At 40.0% G+C, this 14,884-nt stretch overlaps 1 protein-coding gene across 1 annotated transcript; it reads left to right on the top strand.

The window, feature by feature from the left end:
- Positions 1-887: 887 nt before the first annotated feature.
- KLF6 (KLF transcription factor 6) lies at positions 888-12,548 on the top strand. The gene is made up of 4 exons (XM_087712526.1): positions 888-1,758; positions 4,559-5,138; positions 7,588-7,711; positions 8,948-12,548. Exons 1-4 carry the CDS (start codon positions 1,657-1,659, stop codon positions 8,997-8,999), a joined length of 858 nt encoding a protein of 285 aa, XP_087568652.1. The 5' UTR covers positions 888-1,656; the 3' UTR covers positions 9,000-12,548.
- Positions 12,549-14,884: the final 2,336 nt, after the last annotated feature.

Below are 14,884 nucleotides of genomic sequence, written 5' to 3'. Positions count from 1 at the left end.
GGATCGAGTGAGCAGCGATTAAAATCGGGGGCGCGGAAATATTTGGAAAAAGAAGGCGCGTGCACGTGTGCACGAAAAGAATTCCTTTCCTATCTAATTTCGGGGGTTCGGTTGCAGGATTGCACGTCAGATCAGCTGCGGAAAACGTGCTCAGGATATATTTTTTTCCTAAATCGTTTCCAAAATCCGGACGGCCGCTAGATGGCAGGAAAAGGACATTCCCCGCATGTTCTTCCCGCTGTGATCTAGTAACCGTCCGGAATTTTGCAGACCTCATAGCCTGCTTTGGAAATCATGTGTTACCCACGCTTGTTTATTGCAATTTAGGCGAATTGCTTAACATCTTCAGCTACCCTCCAAAGCGCTCCGTGCGCGGCTTAGCAGCGCCTCCCCATTTCACTTTCGGTACTACAAGCGACTCCTTCCCCCCCTCCCCCCAAACCCCCAGCAACGACAAACAACAAGCAAACGCTCTCACTCTGAGTCGCTTCTCTAAAACGGGTTTCCAGCCTTATATACCCTTCTAAAAATAGCCTCTCGCTCCCAGGGCCAATCAGGACGGGTCGAATTTCGAATCGGACCAATGGGGTGAGGCGTCACGGAGAAGTTCGGTCACGCCAGGAGGAGCCGAGATGCGCCGCGCGCGGCCATTGGGCTAGTCTGACATCATTGGAACGCGGTGTAACGAGTTTGTTGTTATAGATTGGGCAGCATTCAGAGCCGGCGTAATGGGATCACGAGGTGGCGGAGGGCGGGGGGCAGAGGGAGAGGAGTAAAGGGGAGGAGCGAGGGTGGCTTTCAGCAGGAGGGAGGGGGGCAAAAGGAGGAGGGAATAGGAGGAGGGGGAGGTGGCGAGCCAAGGAGAGCTTTTGAAAGGGAACTTTTGCAGCGGGTTACATTTGCAGTCACCTCGGTGTTTGCAAATATTGAGTAGGCTTCTCAGCAACTATCTTCTGGAGCGCGAGCGAGCGAGCGAGCGAGCGAGCCCCAGGAGTGGGAAGGCAATCTCAACAGCAAGCATCGAGGAGACTGCAAAAAGCTACAGAAATAGCGAAAACAACAAAAGCCAAACCAGCAAAAAGAAGAAGAAGAAGGGGCCCCCCAAAAAACAAAAAAAACCTTTGATCTATTGCTGTGCAATTAAACTTTGCATGAAACTTTGCTTTTTTTAATATATATATATATTATTTAAAATATATATACGTTTATATATATATATGCACATATATATAAATATATACATATATTTAAAAAAAACTTCGTCTGAAATTCTGAACAGGAATTTAATATATATATACTTAGCCGTAAATTGCTGATTTTTTTCCCACCCCTTTAAGGTACTTTCTGCTGGGTGATATTTTCCCTCCCCCTTTTTTGTGATATTTTTTTTTTTGCTTTGATTTCGGTGGTCTTTGGAGGAGGAGGAGAAGGAGGAGGAAGTGAGACTTTTTGTAAATAGCTGGTCGTATTTCTGTCACCATCACCTGCTGTGGCGACTTCAGCTGAGAGCCGGAGCCCGAGAACCTCCTTCGCGCTGCTCCGCTCTTCCGACCTGCGGAGAAAAAGACCCCAGCGATCGGACGCTAGTCTTTGCCGAGGGGCTCCTGGTTGCAACTTTTCTTCCCTACCCGTCCCCCCTTCCCCCCCACCAGAGGCATGGATGTACTTCCAATGTGTAGCATCTTTCAGGAACTCCAGATTGTTCACGACACTGGTTACTTCTCCGCCTTGCCATCTCTGGAGGAATACTGGCAACAGGTAAAGGAGGATGGGCTATAATGTTTGCAACCCTGTCGGGGATAATTTTTTGTTGTCTTTTTAACGCTGGGGACCACAGGCATGCATTAAGCTTCAGAGCTGCTTTTTTTTAAAAAAATATTTTTTAAAAAAATTTGCCCGGATCAAGAATGTTTCAGGGACCTAAATTAAATGATCTAAATTCTGTTTATTTTAATCTGGGCACTTAGCAAGCGAAAGGCATGTGTTATTTAATGATTTCCCTTTTTATATATATAAAATATATATATTAAACAATGCATGCTAGTTCTCGTTTCTCTCTCCCCCCCTTTCTCGGTGGACGTGGCTGTCAGAACTTGTGAGCAGTGTGTGTGTGTGTTTGTGTTTGAAAGCTTGTTTGCTCGCGCTGTGCCCGGCTCTCACCGATACAGACTTCAAAAAACCCCTTAGAATGAAAAGCAGGCTGCTCTAAATAAAATCGTACCATGGGATCCAATCGGGTTGCCAAGTTTCTGCCTTTCTCATTTGCCTGTTCCGAGTCTTGGCAAAAAAATAATAATAATTTTAAAAAAAACTTCCCCCCCTCTATATTTCCAAACCCCCCTCTTTTTTTTTGAAGCGAAGCCAATTGCTATAAGGAGAACTTGTCATCCAAACAGTTCTGTGTTTAGAAATAGTTGCTCTCTGTGCTTCCCCTTCCCTCCCCCCCCAAATATATTCTCGCAAGAATGGGGGGTGGGGGTGACCCTCTTTCAGTACTGTACTATTTTTATGGCAGGATCATGTACGGCTTTTTTTAAAACAGCCCCCCCTCCCCGCAGAACGAGTTGTCAGTCATATGACAATGATTCTCCCCCCCCCTTTTTTTTTTCACCTTATGAGTCCTAATAGAGGAAAAACTGTGGCATGTTGCCTTTAATGGACAAGTTATTATTATTTTTTAGTTTATGTCATTGGATTCCTAACACTGGCAAATATATATTTTTTGCCTTGCTTGGGATTTTCCCTCGAATGTGGGACTGAGAAGACATGTTTACTTGTCTCCATTACTATAATGATTTCTCTCTCTCTCCTTTCCTCTCTCTCCCTCTTTCTTTCTCTCTCTCTCTCTCTCACACACAGACAATTTAATTCATCTGGGTTTTCCATTTGTAAGGCTCGAAACCCTGATTTTGATGCTTGAAATACAGAGCTCTACCAATCTTTTCAGGGGGGACTAGCGTTCTACGACACACGCTCTCTTCCTCCCCCTGCCTCCCCCCAATAATAGGTCTAACATGGTTTTCTGGAGGTGATTTTGCTATTTAGCTCTTTATAGCCTTCAGAATCATCTTAGCCCCCCCCCTCCTCTTCCTGCCAGCTGATTCTCAAAATTAGTTTGCCCACTAGGCGAATTTTAAATCTATTCCTGAATGTCAAACCTATTCTTTCCATACATTTTGTTCTGTGGTCAGTACCTTTGCAAGATATCCGAAGGTTTGCTACAATGTTTACAGAGGGACCTAAAAAGATTGGCCAGAGAGAGAATATTTTGCTTTCTCTTTTCCCCTGTGACCCCTTCCTGGTAATAAGCAGGGACGTTAGCAAAATACAATCCATTCACCTTTCTATTAAAAGGAAGTTTCTCAGTTTAATGCAGCTTCTGTCCAGATAGGCATGTTTAATTGTCAGGAGAAGGAAGTCAGGGTACGCTGACCAATTTAAATTGATGCTGAAATGATGTGTGTGTTTGTGTGTGTGTGTGTGTTTGAGTGCAGCATTTTATTTCACTCACACAATTTCGGAGAAAGGGCTCTTTCTGAAAATCACACAACTCATGCTAGTCTGACCATTTTGCCTAGAATCTGATTATTAATACAATACAATTAGCATGGCCAGCCTTTCACTATGCTGTTCAGAGTCCTGTTGGTGTTTTTTAGTGAGGATTTTGTTTAAAAAAGGGAAAAAAAACTGTCCTGTTGCATGTAGATTTGAACCATGAGCATTCTTGGCAGAGAGTCATAAATTTTAAAAGGAAGTCTCTTTTGGCATTGAGTAAAAGAAATAAGGGAATGACTCATAACCAAGCCATTCTTGGCCAGCAGATAAAGTTCTCCTTCGTTGTTGGAATCAGCATTTGGACCTTAAAAGTTGGACTTTTTCATGTTTTTTTTCCCCCTTCGTCTCTTTCATTCACTGCCCTGTTAGAAATCTGGGGATTTTGCTGATGATATTCCTACTGTCTCTGCAAAAAATACCTCACTTTACAACTGACTCATGCCTGCATACTTGGACATTCTTTAAGTGTCTCCTTTAGGCTGAGTTGTCATGCGCAGGAAATGTCTTAGCTTACAAGATGTAAAAATCAGACACAACACATACTTAAATTTAGAGTGCGAACCATAATTTTTGCCCACTTGATGGAAGTTCAGTTGAGGTTTTTTTTTTTTTTTATTCAAGTCAATGTTACTTAATAAAATAACCTAAATAAAATTTGGAGAAGGTAGCGTTGACTTTAAAGCGAATCCCACTGAAATCTTTCTATGGGATGCCTGCTTCCTTAACTCATAAGGGAAATGCCTAAAGAATGTAGCTTGGTTACTATTTTTGACTCTGCATTCTTGACAAGTTCATGAGAATTACACTGTTTTCTTGGAACATTTATCACTTGAAACTTGAATGAATGGCCTTTAACTTTAAACCACACTAGCAACCAGAAGTACACCCTCCCCTTTTTGAGTGTGCATGGCTTCCTGCTAAATTTTTCAGAATGATTTTTTTAGAATGTTCTTAGACATGGATGATTTTTAAAATATCTCTTTATGTATTTTTAATTCTGTAGACCTGCTTAGAGCTGGAGCGATACCTTCAGAGTGAGCCCTGCTACGTGTCCGCCTCTGAGATAAAATTTGACAGTCAGGAAGATTTGTGGACCAAAATTATTTTGGCACGGGAGAAAAAGGAGGAATCTGAACTAAAGACAGCAAGTGCTCCAAAGGAGGACAACCTTAATAATCAGACTTTAGAGACTAACAGTTTGAATTCTGATATCAGTAGTGAATCTTCAGATAGTTCCGAGGAACTTTCTCCTACAACAAAATTTACCTCGGATATCATAAATGATGTCTTAAACTTGGCCAGTGCTGGAAACTTGAATTCATCTGTCACTTCTACTCCTCCTTCTTCCCCTGAGCTGGGCAAGGAGCCATCTTCCCAACCATGGAATTGTGCCCCCAGTGAATTGCATTCACCTGGCAAAATCCGTACTGGTACTGGTGGAAAGACTGTGGAGAAAGGTACCCTGGTCAGTGGTGATGCCTCTCCTGATGGGAGGAGGCGGGTTCATCGCTGTCACTTCAATGGGTGCCGGAAGGTTTATACCAAAAGTTCACATCTGAAAGCACATCAGCGTACCCATACAGGTGAGTATTCATGTGGCCTCTAGGACTTATGAACTCGTCTTGCCTTCTGCACTGTGTCTGTTGACCTTAGAATAATCTCTCATAAATAACATGGTGTCCAGTTGCATCATGTATGATTTCCATAATTCATGGTTTCATGACTCTAGGAAAGGCCTAGACCAGGAACTGAATGCATGGTGCAGCTGCATGTATTCCCTGTATAACGCCTCCATAGAAATGTTGCAACATCCGTTGTGGAGAAAAGCAGGAGACGAGTGTAAGAAGAGAACTTCATTTGTTCCCAGTTCCTATTTCCTTTGTAGTCTATTTCCTCTTAATATATTTTTTGGTGTCTTGCACCTCCAAAATGTGGTTTGCTAGTGGTTGTTTCCATCCACTTGGACTTTCCACAGCCTACTGCAGCTGTTTGCTGGTTCACTTTATGGTGTAACCATTCTCTTTCTTATCCCCTTTTCATGGTCAGCACCCATCAAAATGTCACAAAGAAGGATCTTAGGATCAGAGTTTCCCAAAAACACTAATCTTCAGATGGCCATTTGGATTTGGCTACTTTTCCAAACTGCTTCTAGCAGATAATGCTAAAGAAGACCTCGATGCTTCACAGTGTCATAATATTACACAATTTCTGGAGCAAGAACTCAGGGCCATTAGATAATGCAATACCAGCTAAAGTTTCCCAGAATGCAAGTCCTCACTTCCTCATTCTTTTTCCATAAGGCAGTTGCAAATTTGTGTCTAAACAAGGTGGCTCATTTATTTGTTTGTGCAAGGCTGGTTTCTATTGGTTAAATTACTCCATGCCTGAGAAGGTGAGCAATTACTTCATCTTTTCTCAGAGGGAAAAAAAAATAATCTTTAGATAAATTTAAAGTTAGACAATAAAACAGAAGACCCAGAATTTCTTGGTAAAAAAGAATCTAAAACATCTTAAAATGGGTTGGATTCCAGATCATCTTAAACTTTCATATTATGTGAACTGAAACAATTCTGGTTTAGTCAGTAAACCCTAATTAAGTGCTTGCTTAATTCTGGTTCACTTATGGCATTTGTGCTGCAGATTAACTTTCTGCATGCATCATTTACAAAGTGCATCATTTACTCCTTGAAATATTACAATTGATTTATGACCATATGATTGTGGTGCATTTCCATTCATGATAAACCTACCGAGTTTTATCCTGGTGAAACTCAAATGTCAAAATACATCCCTAGAGCATGCCTGAAAAGATGTGGAGTGGAATCAGAGCTTGTATAAATTTTTTATAGTGTTAAGAAGCTGCCATGATTGCTTTTGATAGTAAATATTCCCCTGCTTTTAATGACTTCGTGATTAGATGCACCAAATCACTTATAAATGTACACAGCAAAATGTACTCACATTTTAAGACCAGCTAAAAGGGTTCATCCTTCTCATAAATGCTGTTTTCACATCTTAAAGGGAGAACTATTCTACTTCACCAATTAACCCTTGGGTAAATAGAGGAAAGGTGGGGAGGAGATGATTGTTGTGTTCTATAGCCATTGTGCTATAAAATTGAAAGTAAATACGTGTGATAGTTATCAGGAAAGGAGGAACCTACAGTTACCCAGAACCTGTAACTAAAATGTAGTTGAGGGGGGGGAAATTCTGGCCCGTTGTCACTTCAGTGCTAATGTTAAACTCAGTGTGCTACTGATTTTATTCCTTGTTTTTCTTCATCTACCATTTGGCCCATGTAAAGCTTCTGCAGAGCTTACTAGATAGATTACACACAGAGAGAAATAAAACTATGAAGGAAACAACTTGTAGAGTTTACAGGCCGCTTATTTTAAATTCAGTGGTAAGGAAGTGTTCTGAATAAAGATGGAAGTGGCTGAAACCAAAACCGTTGTCCTAATAAGAAAGTAAGCAAAATGCATTTATTTATTTTTTAGATTTATTAGCCATCTCAGTCCAGCGGACTCTCACGATATGGCTGTATATTTCTATTTCCTTATCATTAGCGCTCAAAGAAACGAAGAGGCATTTTTATAAAGGGTTTGTAAAACCTGATAATCTAAAAAAAAAAAAAAACTAAAAAAACCCCCAATTCTTACTTGAACCAAGATACAGGGTGAGTTTTCATCCCCCCCCCCTTTTTTTTTAAAAAAAAATCATTTTCAGAATCGGGGGATTCCAGAAAGTTTAGATTACTGGAATCTTTTTGTCAGGATGGGATGCTCTGCTGTTGGAGCAAAACTGTCAGCCAACCCCCCCCCCCCAAAAAAAAATAAAAAATTCCATCTGCATTCTTGGAAGTACCAAGTGAACCATTGAATGAGCAACTTTGTTTCCTGTACTTTTCTTAGAAAAGAATGCCCAGTGAGTCAACATTCCTCTTTGGAAGAAGAATATTATATGTACTCTCTGTAACTGAATAATGGTCAGTATAAATGGGATTTTTTTTGTTTGTTTGTTTCTGTTTTCCAGGAGAAAAGCCTTACAGATGCTCATGGGAAGGATGTGAGTGGCGCTTTGCAAGGAGTGATGAGCTAACCAGACATTTCAGAAAGCACACGGGTGCAAAACCTTTTAAGTGTAATCACTGTGACAGGTATGTGGATGGAATTTTGTTCTATATTATTTTGTTCACCCCTTGCATAGAAAGCAGCACATTTCCTGAAGCTCTGTGGATTGCAATAGTATAGTTTTTTTCTTAAATATAAAAAGAGCCTCTTTTATATTCAGCAAAAAAAAAAAGGCATCTTTTTTGGGAATCTCTCTCTATTGCTATAATAGCCCCGCTTGCATATTGAAAGAAATATGCGAAACGTTTGATAGACAAACACTCCAAAGTCGAATTGTCCTGTTTTAACCTTACAAGAAACATTCCAATGCTGTTCCAACTTTCCTGGAAGAGTTCCATCTTCGCAATGCAGTTGGAACATTTGTATTTGAAATAACTTCTGGATAGTTTCTGGATTAATGGAAGAGCAACTTCCTAACTGATCAAGAAAGCAGTAGGACAAATCGATAGGAAGCGTCTGTGGGATTTTTAGAGGAGAGATTAAATTATCCTCGGATCGTTAAGTCACATTATGAATGTTGCCATCAGTTCAGTTAGATGGACCCAATGACATGGAGCACTTAAAAAGAATAAAACTTCCAATTTTTGCCACTGGTTGTCTTTTTACACAGTGCCATAAGCAGAGATGTAGTGAACCTGTAGTCCTCCAAATTGGACTGAATTATTTCTGGTATCACCTCTGGTAAGATATGGAGATAGAGAGTCAGAAAGGTTACGGAGTAGTGAGTAAGGTGCTGAATTTGAATTAATTAAAGTCGCTGATCACCTACAAGGCTACAGGGATGACCTTCGCTGCATTCCTTTTACCACAAGTTGTTGTGGCGTTAACATGCTGATCTCCACTTCTTCTAGTAATAAAGGTGGATGTTTATTTGGCTGGTGATTGACAAGATCACAATCACTGTGCTGAAGTGTCAGCTCCCTTGCAAAACCTTTAGCTACAATGCAGTATCTTGTCTTCCGAACAGTGATCCTTCCACTGCTGTGCAAGCAGTATCTTGCTACGCAGTAATCTATCTTAAATCTAAATGTCTATGGAGGTCATGGTACTCTACCAAGACATTTCATGTCTCATCTAAGAAGCTTTTTCAGTTCTGAGAGTCAGAGCTTCTTGGATGAGACATGGAAGGTCTTCAAGGAAAAATGAAGAAAGTCCAATTGCCCCTTGGGGAGAAAAGTACTTTTAGATATCCTAAAACCAGCATATTTCTTGATACCCCGTTGAAACCTGAGCTTAAGTGTCTTCTCTTTGTTGTTGGACAGGTGCTTCTCCAGGTCTGACCATCTGGCTCTTCACATGAAGAGGCATCTCTGAATGATTGGAAGCTTGAATCCTGTGGGCTAAGAGGCATCGAGGTCAAGATGGCCTTGGATGAAAGGATGCATATTCCAGCCAAAGCATGCCATTTTGCACCCTAACTCAGTGGCCTCCAGGTCCTCTCTTCCATGGAAGGTTTTTAGAGGGCTAGATAAGTCATGTAAGAAATGGCTGCAGTGACCATATATGGTGCAGGTCTCCAGCCCAGGGGACCAAACCTTTCCGAATGGCTTCCGACGCCTTCTGCCGTGAGCGAACTGGGAGTGTTAATGAATGGACAACTTGTGTGTTATGGAGGATCTACTGGATGACTGGATGCTGAGGCACATTTTTTTAAAGAAAAAAAAAAACATTTGTTCCTTGTTGTTTTCTAACCGTAAGAGAGAAAAAGCTGTCTGAACGTGGGATTATTATTTTTTTTAATTTTATTTTTAATTTGGGGTGGGTGGGTGGCGCATGTGAAGAGTGTTATGTAAGATGGAAGGATGCACATCCTTTTGATGGGGGGAGGGGGAAATGGTGTCTGCACCTTTTTTTCCCTTTTTTTTTGTTTTCTGAAGGGGGAGATGGAAGGGAGGGAAGGAAGGAAGGAAGAAAAATCAGAATAGAGAATATCGGCATGGGTCCCTATCCTGTGTGAAAGGAGATTTTGGTGTCTGGTGCAGCTATTAAATGTGCAATGTCTCCCGTAGCTTGTCTGACTTGCTACAGAGCTCATTTGTAATCCATTGTATAAGCTGTGTATTTACAATATAACACAACCTATAACTTTTTTCATTATAATACAAAGGTTATTGCATGGTTCTGGAGAACTAGATGCTTTCCCATTCTGTAATCAGGACTGCCATTTCTCTTTCTCCCTCTCCCTCCCTCTCTCTCTCTCTCTCTCTCTCTCTTTCTCTCTCTCTCTTTCTCAACTCCGGTTCAAAGCTGCTACACTGCAATTGGTTTAATGTTACATAACATACCAAACCCAAATAGTGTTCCCCCCCCCTTCCTTGAATTACTTTTTGCTTTGTCCTATTGGGTGGATAAAACCACTGTAGGTTAGAGATGGATATTAAAAAAACAAAAAAGGAACTCGTGCAGCTGTTTTCCCCATTGCCTCAACACCTACCTTCTTATCTTTTATTTATGCCTTGAGGTCTAATTTCTGGTTTTCTACCTGTTAATGCACTGTTGACCTTAATAATGGTGCCTTATGCAAATTGAACTTCTCTTTTGGGAGGTCTTATACAGGGGTATGAATGATATATGCTTTATTAAGGCTCTCTTTTCACCTGACACTTGTACTGTATCAAATGTACATTATGAAGAGGTGGGAAGACCAATAGCTGGTATTCTGGGTGATCCCCCATATAAACATCTGTACTGAAAAAAATTCATGGCATAATCCAACAAAGAATGCATCCCTGAGTCCATCTTTTCACAAGGTTGGTCTTGCACAACCTGCCCCTGTCCCACAACCTTCCCTCTTCCTAGTCAAGAAATTAATGAAAAGAAATCCATCCATTCCTCCCTCCACCAAAAAAGATCCTGTATTCAGGATGCTGTATTTTGCTCATGCATTTTTAAAACCGCAGGAGTAACAACAACAACAACAAAGATTTCTTAAAAGGCACAATGTCCACACTTGTATATGTAGCTTCCCCTTAATTAAAATGGAAAGTAAACAAAAAAAAATTAAAAAAGCAAAAAAAAAATAATTATTATCAAGTGGGCAGGATATCTATAACGTATGTATATATATATTTGTGTCTATAGTATCTGTAGCTGTGAGTGTGCGTGCATGTATATTTGTGTGTGCGTGTGCGTGTGTGGGTGTGTGGGTGTCTACATCTATAAAGTATATAGATAATATATTATTTTTAAGGATTGTATTGAGTTCTTTGCTGTAAAGTGTCATAGCCTATGAGGAGTCTTCCTCTTTTCCTGCATTTCGTGGAGAAGAAGCAAACAAAAGTTAGCTTATTATTATTAATATTACTATTATTATTATTACTGTTTGTAAACTTCTTTTAGCAGAGACCTGAAAAGGAGGAGGAGCTTCGATCGGTGTGCACAGTTTTTAACAAGAGAAGGCAGTTAACTTCCCTATCGATAGGCACTTTTGCACACTCAAAAATTTCTTGGTGTTCAAACGAAGTGCACTGGAGTCCCTTTGCAGAAACGGGACTTAAATGGTTTCTGTTGGTTTTCTTCCACTTATTATTTCTTAAATGCAGGACACTTGGCTGCTTTCAAAGAAGAAGAAAAGGTCCTTTTAAAAGCTCTAAGAAGGTTAGCTCCTTTCTCCTATGTTCATCCAATAATCCTTCTTTGGCCCTTCGTCTGTAGGCTTTGGTTTTTGCTGCCCTCTGCTTCTTCTCTTGCTAGTTCATGCTAGTTGATGGTGGTCAGTGGTTCTTCATCTCCCCCTCCCAAAAGGGCATTTAATTGGAACACCAAGGGCTAAGGATGCCTGCTTAGCCATTTCTGCATCGATAACGGGAGCAATCCATTGAGGGCTACTTAAAAATGGACACTTTCCGCTAAGACAACGACTCTCAAACTCTCCGTTTCTGTCCTCTAAGCTTATTGAGAAGATGTAGAAATGTGCTCCTTGATGGTGAAATTATTCCTACGGGTATTCTACCTTTTAGCTGAATTCGCAAGGCAGTTTTATGAGATGTTAGAAATAGTTGTTCTCCAAACATTAAGCCCAGTGTGTTTTTCAAGCTGCTTTCCACAAGTACTAGCTTGTTTCTTGCTATTCGGGGAAGCTTCCCCCCCCCCTCCTGAAGATGATGGTGAATATTAATAGTCCCCTAACCATGTCCAAATCCATTTTATCCGAGGCTGAGATATATATATATATAGGCCTACATTTATCTGCATTGTGTTTTGAATTTTTATATGCTCAAAAATGCACTTTTTAAGTTCTTTTTTAAATTACCCCAAGAAAACATTTTATTATCTACGGATTACGGAAGTCTAAGAGAAGTGTGGCGCTTCATACATGCAGGGCACTTTTTACCGCATTCTTGAGAGATGCCATTTCATAGACAAAACAATACCGTAGATCGGAAAATTCCTATCTGCATGTATGAATTAAAAATACTCACCCGTTGATCAAGACATTCTACAAGTTTTTCTGCTCCAGCATTGTACTTGAGAGGGTAAGATTGCAATGATTTCTGCTTAGCCATAATCATTTGCTATTTAAAAAAAATAAAATCTCTTGCAGTAGTTAGAAATCAGTTTTGTAGTTAAATGAGTACATTTTGTTCAGGTGATAACTGAGCCTCAATCAAGCTGAAAGAAAAAAAAATGCTTGAAATTTCAGAAAAAAAATATTTCTATTCGTAAAATTTCTTTTTATGTTTGTTTGTTTTTTTTCTTGGTTTTTTTGGAAGCACCCTATTATCTAAAGAATCTCTTTGTAAGATTTTTGTAAAAAAATTTGTTTTACAAGATTTTATTTGAAATTGTTTTTTGCAAGATTGTTATATTTCTGTATGAATGTATTTTTTATTGGAATAACATAAAAAAATTCTTATCAGCGTATCTGGTCTTCCATTGTTTTTCTTTATGTGGAATCGAATTTGTGCAAAAATGTGACTTCTTTGGGCTTAGGTTATTAGGATGACAATTAAAATGATTGTTTTAATTCATTATAAAGGTTGAAACTACTTAAGCTCTGAGTACCATAAATGATAAAGTCAATAGTTTTCGAAGGATTTTCTAAATTTCTAAATCAAGAAAAAGTTGGTTCAGCTTTTGATTCTCCATTCACATCACATGTGATACAATGAATCCAAGAAACTTGTAATTCTTCCTAAATCCCATTGTAATCATGGTTAGTTAGGAAAAAATATTTCAGGAAATACGTATTTTAAGTCATTCCAAACCAGTGGAGTATATATGTTTCGAGGCTATAGGGCAGAGGTGTCAAACGCAAGGCCCATGATGCTTACATCTGGCCCACTGGGCTGCAAAAGGACCAGCCCACAAGGCCTTTCCCAGCAAAAATGAGCTGGGAGGGCCCTGAGCCCCTCTCCCACGGGCCCTGTTTTCTCTGACAAGAGGGCTAGCAAAAGAAACAAAACAAGGAGAAATGTTTCCCCTTTGAATTTGAACATGCAAGAAGGGATAGAAAGGAGAAAGGAAAGATGGGAAGAGCAAGGAAGGGGAAGGGAGAAGGGGGGGGAAAGGTAGGAAGAAAGGAAGATTAGTAAGAGTGAGGGAGCGTCTGAAGGAAGTTCTGCCTTATTAATTGGCCACCATAGGTGCCCCCGATACAAGTGATGTGAAGCTGGCCACACCCACCAAGGTCCCCCCCCCCAAGGTCAAACACAACCCTGATGCGGCCCTCAATGAAATCGAGTTTGACATCTCTACTATAGCATTTTCTTTTTAAAAAAGAGCGAAAACATCGAGGTCCGTTTCCTGCATACCATAAAGCAATTTTGACCCAGCCATAGACCAAATCTTCATATCAAGATTTAGCTGGTAAAGTTACCTTCAAAAAATGTGGGAGTTTCAACAGCATTTCAGCTATTTTTATTATAAAACCAAACCCTATTGGGTTGGTGACCATCTTGGAGGTAATCTGGATATCATTAAACTCCTCCATCCTGTAACGTGGCAGCTTCCAGCCTAAATGTTCCAGTTATTCCCAATTTCTTTTGTCTTAGTTACAGTTATTTTAATTCCTCTCAATTTCCTATTCTAGCCTGACAGACTGTAAAATACAAACTATGATATAGGGTGAATGTTTAATGTTTTTGAAATTCCGTAGAGGAAAATAATGGATCTCGCTTGAATTTCTGTGCTACCTTTAGAGACTGCTAAAAATTCTTGCTGTAAGAGAAAAGCAATGGCTCTGTGAGATGTTGCTTCAAGAGCCCAAATCTAATGAGTACCACGCTAGCATAATCAAAGGTCAAATGTCTTGGGAATCATAAGCCAGTAACCATCTGCAAAGCAACGTGTTGCCTTCCCTTGAACATCCATCTACAGCATTCATTTCTTCCCACTGATTCAAAGACCAAGTTTGTATATATTTTGGCTTAAATAACATGATTGGGAGGGGGGAATTCTAGCGGATACATTCTGCATTCCCTTGTTTATTGGTTTTGCTCAACATTAAATCACTTGTTGGCATTGGTCAGCATTAAATCACGGTTTGCATCTTGGGATGGTGTGTTGAGGTCCTATTGCACGCTAGCGAACATTTGGGTGAAAATAATCTCATATAGCATTGTTGAAAGCAGATTTCAGTTATAAAGAGTTAAAACTCCTATTACTTGGGACAGGATGTAAACGATGGATGCAGTAGTCATTCAGTTTTATGTTGTTACACATACAAGCTAAAGCATCATACAATACACGTTACGCCGTTCCTCATCTTGCAGTTGGTGGCCACGATGGGTTTTTTCCCCTCTCTATTTTAAATCTTAAGAACATGCTGCTGATTTAGAAATACTAACTTAGAAATCAATGGAGGAATAGAAGGTTTTACAGAATAGATCAATTTAGTCTATATTCAAGGTGATGAATATATATGAATACAATGAAAATCTGAAAAAATGTTCATTATGTTCAAGCTGGCGTGTGGGTGTGTGGGTCTCTCTCTTTCTCAGTGTGTGTGTGGTGTGTGTGTGTGTGTGTGTGTGTACACTGATTTGGGCTAAGGAAAGACTGATCCAAAGACATCCAGTTAAGTTCTCTGTTTAAGGGAAGATTTGAACCTAGGTCTCCCTACTAATAGCCCAGCAGTTTTAACACTAAGCATGCTGGCTGTCTCAATGCTGGCATTTATGTGTACCATATGCAAGAAAGTGTATTTCATGGTTTCTGTAAACTACCACAATCAGTAAACTTTAGGCAACATACAATAT

Source organism: Thamnophis sirtalis, unplaced genomic scaffold (assembly GCF_051295495.1).
Source record: "Thamnophis sirtalis isolate CommonGarterSnake01/CBP01778 unplaced genomic scaffold, rThaSir2_p1.2 scaffold_4, whole genome shotgun sequence".
NCBI classification, from domain to species: domain Eukaryota; kingdom Metazoa; phylum Chordata; class Lepidosauria; order Squamata; family Natricidae; genus Thamnophis; species Thamnophis sirtalis.
The sequence above is the reverse complement of the archived record's forward strand: the minus strand, read 5'-3'. Positions and strand labels throughout refer to the sequence as shown.

Excerpts from the sequence above, each read along its gene's own strand:
- KLF6 (XM_087712526.1), top strand. The coding sequence starts at position 1,657 with ATGGATGTACTTCCAATGTGTAGCATCTTTCAGGAACTCCAGATTGTT. Across the intron at positions 1,759-4,558 it reads TGGAGGAATACTGGCAACAG|ACCTGCTTAGAGCTGGAGCG; the intron begins GTAAAGGAGGAT and ends TTAATTCTGTAG. Across the intron at positions 7,712-8,947 it reads AAGTGTAATCACTGTGACAG|GTGCTTCTCCAGGTCTGACC; the intron begins GTATGTGGATGG and ends GTTGTTGGACAG.